The 13,436-nt window shown below is 44.8% G+C and overlaps 1 protein-coding gene across 1 annotated transcript; it reads right to left on the minus strand.

Annotated features, from left to right (window-relative positions):
• Window positions 1-1,415: 1,415 nt before the first annotated feature.
• On the minus strand, window positions 1,416-12,451 carry LOC140407869 (EEF1A lysine methyltransferase 3-like). Its single transcript, XM_072495091.1, has 3 exons — window positions 12,250-12,451; window positions 10,518-10,629; window positions 1,416-3,884 (listed from the first exon to the last, which is right to left on the minus strand). The coding sequence occupies exons 1-3, from the start codon at window positions 12,427-12,429 to the stop codon at window positions 3,499-3,501; spliced, it is 678 nt and encodes a 225-aa protein (XP_072351192.1). The 5' UTR covers window positions 12,430-12,451; the 3' UTR covers window positions 1,416-3,498.
• Between the last annotated feature and the right edge of the window lie 985 nt (window positions 12,452-13,436).

Raw genomic sequence — 13,436 nt, forward strand, 5'->3', positions numbered from 1 at the left:
CCGTTTTCTGAAGCCCAATCGTCGCTGGGCAGAAAATCGGGCAGCCATTTTCCAACAGAGAGTAAACACAACCAGGAAATAAAGCAATTATAAAACAATTTTGGAGATGCTAGTTGAACAAAGACTGTTGACCAGGACATCAACTGTTCTTCAACTTGCGCATTTAAGAGAAAAACGTCGCCTTTTTTTGCAACGGTTGGAAGCAACGCATCCAGAAGTGTCCCACTCCTCCTTTGCTGCATTAGAGCCGAGATTATAGGCTTGCACAGAGAAATAACTCTTGAACACAGCACAAGTATATGCTATTCCTGATACAATAAGAATCGACCTTAATTCATTTGGGGGAAAAAAGAGATGGTGGCTAGTGGCAGTGTTCCTGAACGAATAAGCCGAACGCACAAGGCTCTGGGGACACGGGTTCAAATACCACTTTGGCAGCTGTTGGAACTTTAATCCACTTAATAATATCTGGGATTGAAAGCTAGTCTTAATCATAGTTACTATCGCAAAAACACATCTGTTTCACTCATCTCCTTTAGGAATCTGCCATCCTACTCTGCCGCATGTGACTGCAGACCGAGGGCAACGTGAGTGTTTATTAACTGTCCTCTGACTTGGCCCAGCAAGTCACTCAGTTCAAGGGCAATTCGGGATTGGCAACAAATTCTGGCCCTTACTAGCGTCACCCATGTTCCATGATAGAAGAACGTTTACCATTCCAATTTAGAACAATTTAGCAGCTAAGCGGATTAAACACACTGAAAGTCCAAGTTTGCACTTTGTTGTATATTCGTAGTTGGCGTGTATTGCAAAAGGACCATAGAATTGTAGCATCAGTTGCCGATATACTTACTTCCTTCTATTATGTTGCAGCAGATAGGACATACCTATCCAAGCTCGTAAAATATATCCTGCCTGTGTTATATTATCATCTCCAACTGCTGCGTGGTAATCTTCATAACCTTCAGCATGTTATCTGACGTATTTCAGCAATGAGAAACCTCGGCACATTTGGAAGGCTGTTCAGGTATTGTCCATGATAGTTCAAAATAATGTTCTAAAGCAGCCGGAAAATTGAAGTAACGGAAGTCGGCTTTCTGTTCCGAAGGTCCGCTCGATTAATAGTCTACCCTGGTTTACTATACCTATTATGTCCTAAGAAAATGACTCCCCAGGTTAGACATGGATAGCAGTATTTACATTTAGACATGGATCGATTGCAATCCGGATTTTGGTTCATCACAACCCTTGCGATGCATCATTTAGTCCTCGCGTAGTGATATCCCAAACACCTAAATCAAAAATAATCAGGGCGCCTCAGGTAAATCCACCACTATATTTCAATTAAATTTATAATTCAAGTGTCATTATCTGTTTGCTCAACTAAGCGGAAACACATACTGAGTCCGAGCCAATTCACTCACTCAAGGAACTTTATTTTATTTAATTATATCTGTGCATCCATTCGTCATCGGAATGTAAGAAACCGAACAATTAAACATACAAAAAGAATTCCGACGGTACAACATTTACAACATTTCAACTTAACTTTACTCAAGTTCATTTCAACATTCTAAGGTTTTGTTACAGAGGATCAGGTTGATGTAGTTCTCATCTTAGGACAGTACATAGCAGGACAATTGTTACTTGATTTCAACTTCATACGTGCTTGGCACAGTTAGCTTTCGCAACAGATACCCAGAATGGTAATTATGCAACTGTTACATTGAAGGTATAACTTGGAGAACATCATAAGATGGTTGCAGCGGTTTGAGTAGAAGCTAACTAAACCGTGGTGTTCTGTTTGGAATATGATGCAGATTAATTCTGGGTTGGGCTGGTCATGTATCCGAAATGCTTAACACCAGTATACTAAAGTGAACGGTTTGTGAAGATCATGGGCGCGATTCTCCATTCCCACGCCGGTTGGGAGAATCGCCTGGGGTGCCAAAATTTCCGGGGACGCCGGTCCGACGCCCTCCCGCGATTCTCCCAAGTGGCGGGAACGGGCCAGTCGAGTTTCGTGGGCCGCAGGCCGGAGAATCGCCGGAGACACCCAAAAAGGCGATTCTCCGGCACCCCCGCGATTCTGAGGCCCGGATGGGCCGAGGGGCCAGGCCAAAACGGCGGGTTCCCCCCAGCGCGGTCCACATCCGGTCGCTACAGTCGTGGGCGGTACGTGAACGCTGGGGGGACGGTCTGTGGGGGGGCAAGGGGGGATCCTGCACTGGGGGTACCTTAAATGTTATGGCCCGCGATCGGTGCCCACCGATTGTCGGGCCGTCCTCTCTGAAGGAGGACCTCCTTCCTTCCGCCGCCCCGCAAGATCCGTCCCCCATCTTCTTGCGAGGCGGATGTGGACAGGACGTCCGTTATGCGGCGCCGGCCGCGTCATCTAATCGGCGCCGCTTTTACGCGGGTGACAAGGCCTCGCGTGGGTAGATGACGCGGCCCCGATACTGGCCCATTGTCAGGGCCTGAATCGGTCGCAACCGGGGCCATTCCGCGCCGTCTTGAACCTCGACGGCATTCACGATGGCGCAGCCACTTCAGCGTGGGGGTGGAGAATCACGCCCCTTGAGTCGCAGATGCGCCCTCTTGTCAGTGAAAGAAAACCCTCCGAAGAAATTCTGAAGGCTTCACTTGGGAGTTTTGATAGGGACTTCGGCACTTGAGAGAAGGTGGTTCAGGATCCCGGCAGAAAGCCAATCCAAATGTAAATGGATGGCAACCTCCTTCTAGAAGCAAATGCGTACCAGAAGCAGAAATAAAATGCAAGGAGCGGAAAACCATCCAGTCAGTAGTCTGACATATTCTGCCCTATTTTCAGCAGAACCTTCTGGACGTAGATCGGCATGAGCAGTCTTCAATGCACCCTCCAACGCAGTATCAAACACCCAGATCATGAACTTGGTCATCTTCAGCTCGAAGGTGTGAATCCGTTGAGATGAGGTTAAACTAAACCTCTACATCCATTATAGCCAGACCCTGTGCAGTATTTTCTGAAGTGATCATGGGGTAACATTCATACACGCAGCATCGATTCTGTTTCACACCGACTTTAATATAAAGACAAACACTCCAAACGAAATAGTTCAAATTGACAAAACCTATCAATATCTTAAATACTTAAGCTGATGTGCACCCACCGATCTTCGCTAATGTATTGTTTTCATTAGAGCAGTGCAAATATATTTGCTTAATTTGGGTGTCCAACTAAGTAATTGCTTTAACGATCGTTCTTCATCTACTACTCTTTCCTAAACAAAATGAATATCACAATTCATGAATTGTTCTCAACGATTTAACAACCCTTGGCTTATGTCAGGAAAACAAATGACGCAAGGTCGCTCACGTTCGGTATCATTCATCAATTATTAAATTCAAAAGTCAAGCCCACCTTTAAAGATCTATGTGGCGTAAAAGTGCAGCTAGAATTTGGTAGATTTGTCACACATGACAGCTTGTGGAGCGGATATTAACGGCATGGTCCATCATTTATTTCTTACTGGTCAATTTGTACACAGCTATGTATTTAGTATCTAATCTGTCAACAATCTGGCAATTAAAATGGGTTGGCAGAATCATTTCATGGAAAGGTAGGGACCCATTTCCGCTTCGCAACTCAGACGCGAGATAAATCGTAGTCCTTTGGTTGCAGAAATATCGCAGAGTATCCAAGAGGGCCGGATAGGAAGATGAGGAATAGACAATATCCGATCCCAGGATGATATCATAGTCGGTAGCAAAATGAGTGTGGTCTTCACCCCAGTTCAGTGCACAAGTGTTTAACCGGTGTCTGCAGGCAAAGGGAATGTTAATGGAGATGTTGTTGTTTATTTGCTTCATAATTTCTGGTTGATCTGTCATGGTAACAGTTCCACCTGAAAACAAGAACATACGCGGATGTTTTAGTCATGAGTTGCTCTTGATAACAGTCTGACCTCACATTATATTCACGGTGACAAAAAAATAACGGCGTCCAAGCAAACGTGCGTATGAATATCCCCCGGGGAGCCCCAAGCTCTCTGACAATTCGTCCAAAACTCAGGTGATGCAAAACTCACTCGCAAAGTCCTGAGTGGTTGCGTAAAGAGTAACGTGCAATAGATTGCTGCAAAGACTGAATAGTAATTAAACGATCAGGCGATGCTGAAAATGAGATTGATTTATTAAAAAAATTGTATTAAAATAGCATAGAACATACAGTGCAGAAGGAGGCTATTAGGCCTATCGAGTCTGCACCCACCCACTTAAGCCCTCACTTCCACCCTATCGCCGTAACCCAAATACCCCTCCTAACCTTTTTGGCAACTAAGGGCAATTTATCATGGCCAATCCACCTAACCTGCACCTCTTTGGATGTGGGAGGAAACCGGAGCACCCGGAGGAAATCCACGCAGGCACGGGAGAACGTGCAGACTCCGCACAGACAGTGACCCAGCAGGGAATCGGACCACGGACCATGGCGCTGTGAAGCCACAGTGCTAGCCACTTGTGCTACCTTGCTGCCCTTTTAATAACCATCTTATTTTAAGTACTTCTCATGTGTCAAAGCTGCAGACAATAGCGCCATTCTTTGGTATCAGCCGAAATCGCCCGAGCATCATTCTATCCTCAACCAATTCCTTCTCAGCATAGCTGAGTGACAGATTCATTCCTTCCAAACCCAGAGACATCGGACTTGAATGCCAGGGCCCATACCAACCCTTTCACTCCAGTAACACCTCAACATCGCTTCAATTTTATGATTGTTTCTATTTGTTGCGCTCATCCACCACTTCACATTCCTGTCTGTTCTTAGGTAACAAATTTGGGAAGCACTAATGGGTGTACCATCGACTGTTGGTTTCAAAAGCTCCTTACGAAGCACTTGATGAGCACTAAGATTGACGCAGCTTACATATACCCAGCCATGCGTATTAAATATACCGAATAAACAGAGCCAGCAGCAACAGAGCCTGAACGTATCCCCAAAAGCCCCTAGCAATGCCGCCAACAGCCTTTAGAACCGCAACATTTTGTGTAAACGATTTTTAAAAATCGTCGGGAAGTTAGAATATTGAACAAGTCGCAACACCAGAAAGAGGGGACACAGTTTGAAAATAAGGGATGTTCCATTTAAGGCCGAGATTAGAAGATTTATTTCTCTCCCTCTTTCAGAGGGTCCCGGACCATAGAAACTCTCTTCCCCAGACAGGGGTAATTAATATTTTAAAGGTAAAGTTAGAAAGATTCTTGACTGACAAGGAAGTCAATAGTTATTGGGGTAGGCGAAATATGGAACTGAGGCCACAATCAAGTCAGCCATGATTTTATTGAATGGCGGAGCAGGTTCGAGGGGCCGAATGGTCTACTGTCCCAAATTCATTAGTTCGCGTGTATACGAAAGTGATTTTAGATTATCTCCACAAATCGAACAGCAATTCGTCGATATTCCATAACCCTATTATGAATACCTTGGCTTTGAATCCACCGAAGCGAGAGATGTTACTTGTTATTTTTGTCGGGAGTAAAATGTCTATTTATTATGGGTATCTGTCAGCAGCTTAAATGTTCAAGAATTACTCAAAGTTGAAGTTTCAACGATTGGAACCGAATCAGTGAAAGTTTCCGGTTCATTGCTTTACTTGTTGGCTGGTTCAGCCTTTACCTTATGTGTACGTTGTCACACTGTAATTATAGAATCCCTACAGTGCAGAAGGAGGCCATTCGGCCCATCAAATCTGCAGCTTGATCTCACTGCACTTCAGAATTCTGCAACCATTCTCCATTAAAGTAATACTTCGCCTTTTCATTCTTCCGACCAAAGTGGACAACTTCACATTTTCCCACATTATACTCCATCTGCCAGATTTTGCCCACTCACTCTGTCTGCAAACTCCTTATTGTGCTCTTCACAACATACTTTCCTACCCATCTTTATATAACCTGCAAATTTAGCCACCATGCCGTCGGTCTCTTCACCTAAGTAATTGATAAGAACTGTAAAATATTGAGTCCCCAATGCAGATCCCTGTGGGACTCCACTTCTCATATTGCGCCCATCAGAAAAAGACACATTAACGCAACCGCTCTGCTTTCTGTCAGTCATCAAATCGTCTACCCCGAGTTATGTGTTACCATTGCATCAAATGCCTTCTGGAAATGCAAGTACACTACGCCTACAACCTCTAGTTTATCCACAACAGGTGCTACTCTATAAAAGAACTTCAATAAATCCATCGAACATCATTTTCCATTCACAAAACCATACTTCCTGGTTACCTTAAGCTTTTTTCTACATTCCCAAATACGACTTCCTTTACGATCAATTCCAACAATTTCACCACGGCAGCAGTCAAGTTAACTGGCATATATTTTCCTGTTTTCTGCTTCCCTCTCTTCTTGAATAGAGGGATTATATTTGCTACATTCCAGCCTGATGGAACCTTTTCAGAACCTAGGGAATTTTGGAGATTTAACACCAAATAATTTGGGCAAATTGGTAGAGTTAAAGAAGGCCCTTAAAGGGAGAAAGCAAGCTAAACGGGGCGGAGTTGTAAGGAGGAAATACCAAATCGTCGGGCCTCGGCAACTGAAGGACACAAATTAAGCGTTGGGAAGCTCTGGAGGCCAGAATTAGCTGGCTACAGATATCGCAATGGGGCTGGAGGCGATCAGAATACCATCGAACTGGGCTGGGGGCGGGGGGGGGGGGGGGGTGGTCGACATTAAAGGTAAGGATGATTTTTTCTAATGAAGTATTACTTGACCAGGATCATCAAGCACTAGGACCCACCGGATCTGACGTCAGACATGAACAGTCGAGTTTTGCTGTCCCTCAAGTTAATAATTGGCAAATGTGGGAAAGTAGCCAGGAGTTTATTGAAATAGTCAAGTTTACAGTCACAAAGGCGATTCAACAGCAGACGAGTTTAGACAGGGGAAATGTCAGGTGTCGTTACGAAGGTGAAAATAAGTTGTCTTAGTGATCATTTGAACATGTGGTTTGTAGCTTACCTCTCTGTCAAACATGAAATCATGTTTGTGAACTAATTGCTGCTCGGGCGAAATTTGGAGTCACTTGAAAATGTTTGGAGCACTGGGTGAAAGTGATCATAGAATTTACAGTGCCGAAGGAGGCCATTCGGCCCATCAAGTCTGCACCGGCCCTTGGAAAGAGCACCCTGCTTAAGTCCACTAAAACCCTATCCTGTAAACCAGTAACCCCACCTAACCTTTTGGGCACTAAGGAGCAATTTAGCAAGGCCAATCCACCTAACCTGCACATCTCTGGACTGTGGGAAGAAACCGGAGCACTCGGAGGAAACCCACATAGACACGGGGAGATAGTGCAAACTCCACACAGACAGTTACCCGAGAACAGAATTGAACTTAGGATCTTGGAGCTGTGAGGCAGCAGTGCTAAGCACTGCACCACCATACCACTTCATGGCTTTAGTCTTCCAAATATTTAACTAGATGACATATCTGATCATCCAGTACTCGATGCTAAGCTGTCTAACAATTTAGCAACAGTGGAGGCATCAAGAGAGGTGGTGCTGAGGGTGAACTATGAGTCACTTGCAAACCTGTGAAAATTAGCGTTGCATTTGCGTGTATGGTCGTCGATAGATACTGTGCTAGTGGGAAACAGGGGACCCGAAGGATCCATCCCCGAGGGATAGTGTTATAATCTGCCTGAATACTATTGGATGGGGACTATTGGGTATCCCATTACTCTTAGGGAGTATGAGCTCCCCAAATGAGGGGGGGCGTGGAAATCATTAGCAGTTTCACCTGCATAAATAGTGCTGGCCAGTGTGGCACCAGCTAGAGTAGTAAAGCAGTGGTGAAGTTCTACTGATGCTGTATATATAAAACTGTTAATAAAGTTATTTGCTTTTGACTCTCCAAAATCGTGCTGGATTCTTTGTGGCCCTCACAAAATATAGCAAAGATAATGACGCGGCATGAGGAAGATCAACCATTATAAGTGATACTCTGGCTAGTATTAGTTATATAGAATGGAACTAGGTGAGAGAAGGCCCACTCAGCAATATGGCAGTCAAAAGGCTTTGAAGAAATATGGTATGGCCCAGTACGTTAGGCTCAAGACAGCTCGAGGAAAGATAGATAGTTTACTTTTGCTCGTTACAAATAATTACAATTTGGCTAAGAACAATTTTGATAATGTGCCAGGGGGGAGGGGTGCAAACGTGATGGGGGAGATCCAAACATACAGCCCTTGACATATGGGATATGACATCTAGCTTCAGGACTTGGGAAAGGAAAGGGAAATTAGAAATGGGACAATTGTTTGCAAGAACGAAAGGTTTTGTTTATTCGTTCAAGGGATTTGGGCGTCGCTGGCTGGGTCATTATTTATTGCATTCCCCTTATTGTCCTTGAATGGAGTTGTTTACTAGGGAATTTCAGAGACCAGTTCAGAGTGAACCACATTGATGTGGAAATGGAGTCAGGTAAGGGGTGGCAGATTTCCTTCCCGAAAGCACTTTAGTCAACCACATAGGCTTTATGAAAATAGACAATCATGGTCATCAACAAACTTTTAATTTCAGATTTCACCATCTGCTATGGTCCCCAGAGCATCACTCTGGGTTCCTGGATTATATGTCCATTGACAAAACCATTAAGCCACCACCCCCATAGATTACGGCTTTTTTTTTGTGTGTTGGGAAGAGTGGTGAAGGCAGATTTCGAAGAGAGAAGAACAACACCAAAAGAAAGAAAATGATTGGTACAATTCCCCACTATGGGAAGAGCAGGGAGAAATTTGGTGATTGGTTGTTTAGCAGGAATAAGGTCTAGGGAGCAGGTGTTGGATACCAGGTAAAATAGGGTGGCACAGCGGTTAGCACTGATGCCTCACAGCGCCATGGACCCGGGTTTGATTCCGACTTCAGGTGACTGGCTGTGAGGAGTTGGCATAATCTCCTTGTGTCTGCGTGGGGTTCCTCCGGGTGCTCCGGTTTCCGCCCACCATCCAAAGATGTGCTGGTTCGGTGGTTTGATCATGCTAAATTGCCCCTTTGAGTGTGGCTACTGGAATAGGGCAGTGGACTGGGCCATGGTAGGGTGGTAATTAGAAGGGTCAGTGCAGACTTGATGGGCCAAAAGGGCCTCCTCTGTACTGTGGAGATTATATGCTACAGATCAGCTGAGAGATGGCATGAGCGGAAGTTAGAGTGAAACTCAAGGAAGATGCAAGTTCAATGCTAGCGAAGGGCATCTTTCGAGGGTGTTTTGTCCTCTGGGCTTGTGGAATAGAGGAGCATGGCAGGGATAGCTTATTGGATGATGTTGATCTTAGTGATCAAATGATCTGTGAACTCTCCGGGCTTGTTGTTCTGGTTGGAATGGGGTTTGTTGGGAAGAAAGGTTTAAGAAGGTGGTTAAGAAATTGAGGCCCATCGTCGCTGGAGTTTAGAAGAGTAAAGGGTGATCGCATTTAAACCGACAAAATCCTTAGGGGCCTTCTAGGCTAGATGTTGGGAAATGGTTCCCCCCATCAGGGCGATCTAGGAAATGGGATCTCAAATCAAATAGCCTACAATTTAGACTTTAGTTAAGGCGAGATTCTTTAACTCATTCGATTGTGATTCTTTAAAAAAAATTTATGGTAGATTTCCAGTCATCTCAAGGGGTTGGATGTGAGGTTCGAAACAGGCCCACTAGAAGCCATATTCTGGGTGTCGGACCAGCCTGAGCTGCAGCCGGGTGCGGCGGCATATGTCCTAGCCTTCGCCTTGCTGATTACCCGAAGGCCGGTCCTGTTGGGGTGGAGGTCAGCTTCTCCGCCCTGTGCCTCGACGTGGCAGGGGATCTGCTGGAATTTCTGATGCTTGGAAAGGTGACGTTTGAGTTGAGGGGAAGGATGGAAGGACTCTACAATTCATGGGCACTTTCAAGAATTGGATGGCATCGAACATTCGGGGAAGGGGGAGTTAGGGGGAGGGGGGAGTGAGTGTCTTGTTTCTTGTTTATCATTTATGGGATGACCGTGGATTCTCTTTTGGTCTTTCTTGTTTTGTATTTGGGATGTAGGGGGGAGGTTTGGGTTTGTATGTTGAAGGGGATGCTGGTTGGGGGGTTACTATTGTACTTGTTATTGTCGGTTATCTGTTGTTGGGTGTATATTTGATGAAAACGTGGAGAATGAGGAGAATAAAAATATTTACATTTTTAAAAATAGATTTCCAGTCATTGAGTATATTCATAAAAGTGGTGGAAGTCGGTAGATTCTTTGATACTAAGGTAATTAAAGGAAATGGGGAAAGAGATGGAAGGTGGATTGAGGTTGAAGATCAGCCATAGTCTTGGCCAATAGAGAAGCAGACTTGAAGGGACACATGGCCCACTTCCACTCCTATTCCTTATATTCTTACTTTAATCATGCCGTCCGTTACTTTCAGGTGTGGCATAATCTTTTACTGGGCATAGGTGTGACTTTCAGTTATTCCACGCATTAGTAACATGATATACTTATGGTTCAATACCACACTTCTACTCACCTAGTAGGGTTGCTAAAATCCCCACGATTCCAGTGCCTGACCCCAGCTCAAGCAGTTTCTTCCCAGTAAAATTTAAGTTCTCTTTCTCGAAGTACCGGCAAAGCACAATCCCCTGAAAATATGAAAAACATGTTCCTCAGGATTAACCCACTGAGAAATTAACACTTGTAACCAGATGTCGGTTTCCGAATAAATTATGGAGTGGGTTCAAACATCATCTTGCGGGATAAAGAAAGGTTATGTACACTTCTCATTGGACACTCCCAATGCTCCCAAATGTGTTCAGATTAGCCCTGGCAGAGCCTGTTCATGGAGCTACCATTTGCGTGGACCCATTCAGGACCATAGGAAGTCCCGAAGAACCTCAAGCAGCCGATCTTACTTGTCCTGGCACGAATGTAAGGGAACACGGAAGTCAATTTCCGTAGAGCCAACACGATTGAGGCAGATGAGGAGATCTCTGCATCAGTGGTATCTGTCGAAGGATTGGACAGAGCAGTGGGAAACTCTTACATTTAATCACATGTTGTCGTGGAGTATTTAAACGTTCATACCAGATGAGGGAACAGGATCTCAGTTAAATGTTTCCGAGGTCAGTGCCTGTGACAATGCAGTATCCTTCAGTGCTGTCACTCGAGATGATATAATCAAGGGTCTGCAGTCGAGATCGATTCTACCAGCTCCTGACTCAATAGCGAGAATACAATGATGCCGATATTGTAGTTAACTAAAACTTCAACAGATGGTTTAAAACGATGCTCCCACCTGATTCAATCAGTCGGCAGTCCTGCCAGGGTCACAGCTTTCCAATGTTCATTTGAGACTGCGCTGTTGGCTCGGTGTGAAAGTGCAACACTCTTTGTAAATCCCGAAGGGACCACTAAATCCCATTTTCTCGTCTAGATAGAGTTGGCAGACTGCTTCAGTGCTAACAATTGATCCCTATGGTAAACTACCAGTCCATGGAATTGGAGCGGGGACAGGATCAGATAGAAAAATGACATTCAGTGTCCACATTCAAGCATGTCTTAGAATCATAGACTTTACAGTGCAGAAGGCGGCCATTCGGCCCATCGAGTCTGCACCGGCCCTTGGAAAGAGCACCCTACCCAAGCCCACACCGCCACCCTATCCCCGTAACCCAGTAACCCCACCTTTTTTGGATACTAACGGCAATTTATCATGGCAATCCACCTGACCCGCACATCTTTGGACTGTGGGAGGAAAACGGAGCACCCGGAGGAAACCCACGCAGACACGCGGAGAAAGTGCAAACTCCACACAGACAGTGACCCAAGCCGGAATCGAACCCGAGACCCTGGAGCTGAGAAGCAACTATGCTACCCACTGTGTTCCCGTGCTGTCTTCTGGTCAAGCTGATGGATTGCTCATGGACAACACAGGTAAGTGCATTTAGTCGTGGTAAAATCAGAGAATAAAAATGAATATATATTCTCAACTTCAGTAAGCCTATCACCTCTATTACAACAAAAACACCACGATCGTATGTGTATTGGAATATACGACAAGCGTACAATTTATATTTAATCAGTGAACAATATTTAAGCTGTACCTGATCCCCGAAATATTTTCAAAGCTTATTTTCCTTTAAAAAGATCAAATCAAACGTCACTAAGAACAGGAAAAGTAGCAACGTTTTTCTGCTCATCTCGTGAGATCCGACAGGATTCAATTTCTCTTTTACTCTACCGCACGAACGCACTGGACTTACAGACTCCCAGACATACGAAGAAACGCCCATTTCTGCGCCCATGAATCGAGCGATCCTTAAATGAAATCCGCAAAATTCGAAATTGCTCCTTCGGATTGAAGGATTCGAATTGAGATTCTCAATCTCGGGTGTTTTGGAGCTGGAATATTTGTGATACATGGTCGCCGTCAAGCTTTCCATTCTGCTTCCAGAATCCGTCACTCATTTGCAATGGGCTTTCGCTATGTTCTGATTTGAAAAACTATTTGTGCATACACTTATATAATCGAGTTTCAAGTCGTCATCATGCCTTACGTAATCATCTGTAGCAGTCAATTTGGCAAACTACGTGATTTTAGTAATCAGTTAAATAATGTCGAGTAAGACATCGAGGGACGACCTCATCGCATGGGGGTCGATGCAAAGTCTTTATCTGCCTTTTCATTGAATTTTTAATACAATCGGCCTTCACTGTATTCCATTCGTTCAGGCGTCTTCAATTAGTAACATCCCTGCGTCAGAACCAGAATGTTGTGGTTGAAGTGTCATTTCACAGAATCAAAGAATCCCAACAGTGCAGAAGCCAGAACACTACCAGTACAGTACAGGCCCATTCGGCCCAACACGTCTGCACCTATCCTGTGGCAGTCTATTAAGGCCCACTCCCTCGCCGTATCCTCGAAAGCCCACCTAATTCACACATCTTTGTACACTGAGGGACAATTCAGCATGGCCAATCCACCTAGCCTACATATCTTGGGAGTGTGGCCAAGGTCAGCCAAGGTCGGCTTCGAGCCCGGGTCCCTGGCGCTATGCTAACCGCTGTGCCGCCATGCCGATTAGTTCAATTTCTAGCCTCAGTGCTGTACTGAGGGAATGCTGCAGTGCTCAGGGTACCTTCTATTGAATGACAATCCAAACAGTAAGCGATCTGACCAAATATTATGTCTCAGTTAACACCTGAAGCAGAACGTCTGGCAATTGCCTCGTTGCTGTTCATCGTAGCTCGCTTTGTGTAATTTGGTCAGTCGTTTCCTATACAATGCCACGATATCTTCAGTAAAACTATGACAAAGTACTTTGAGGAGGGATGACCATTAGATAAATGTAGAGGTTTCTGCTCTACTCAAAGTAATTGAATCTAAATAGTCTCTTCAAACCTCTCCTATTGTCATGATCCACTCTCTCTAGCTGGGAAAGTTGCGATT

This window comes from Scyliorhinus torazame, chromosome 2 (assembly GCF_047496885.1).
Source record: "Scyliorhinus torazame isolate Kashiwa2021f chromosome 2, sScyTor2.1, whole genome shotgun sequence".
NCBI lineage: Eukaryota > Metazoa > Chordata > Chondrichthyes > Carcharhiniformes > Scyliorhinidae > Scyliorhinus > Scyliorhinus torazame.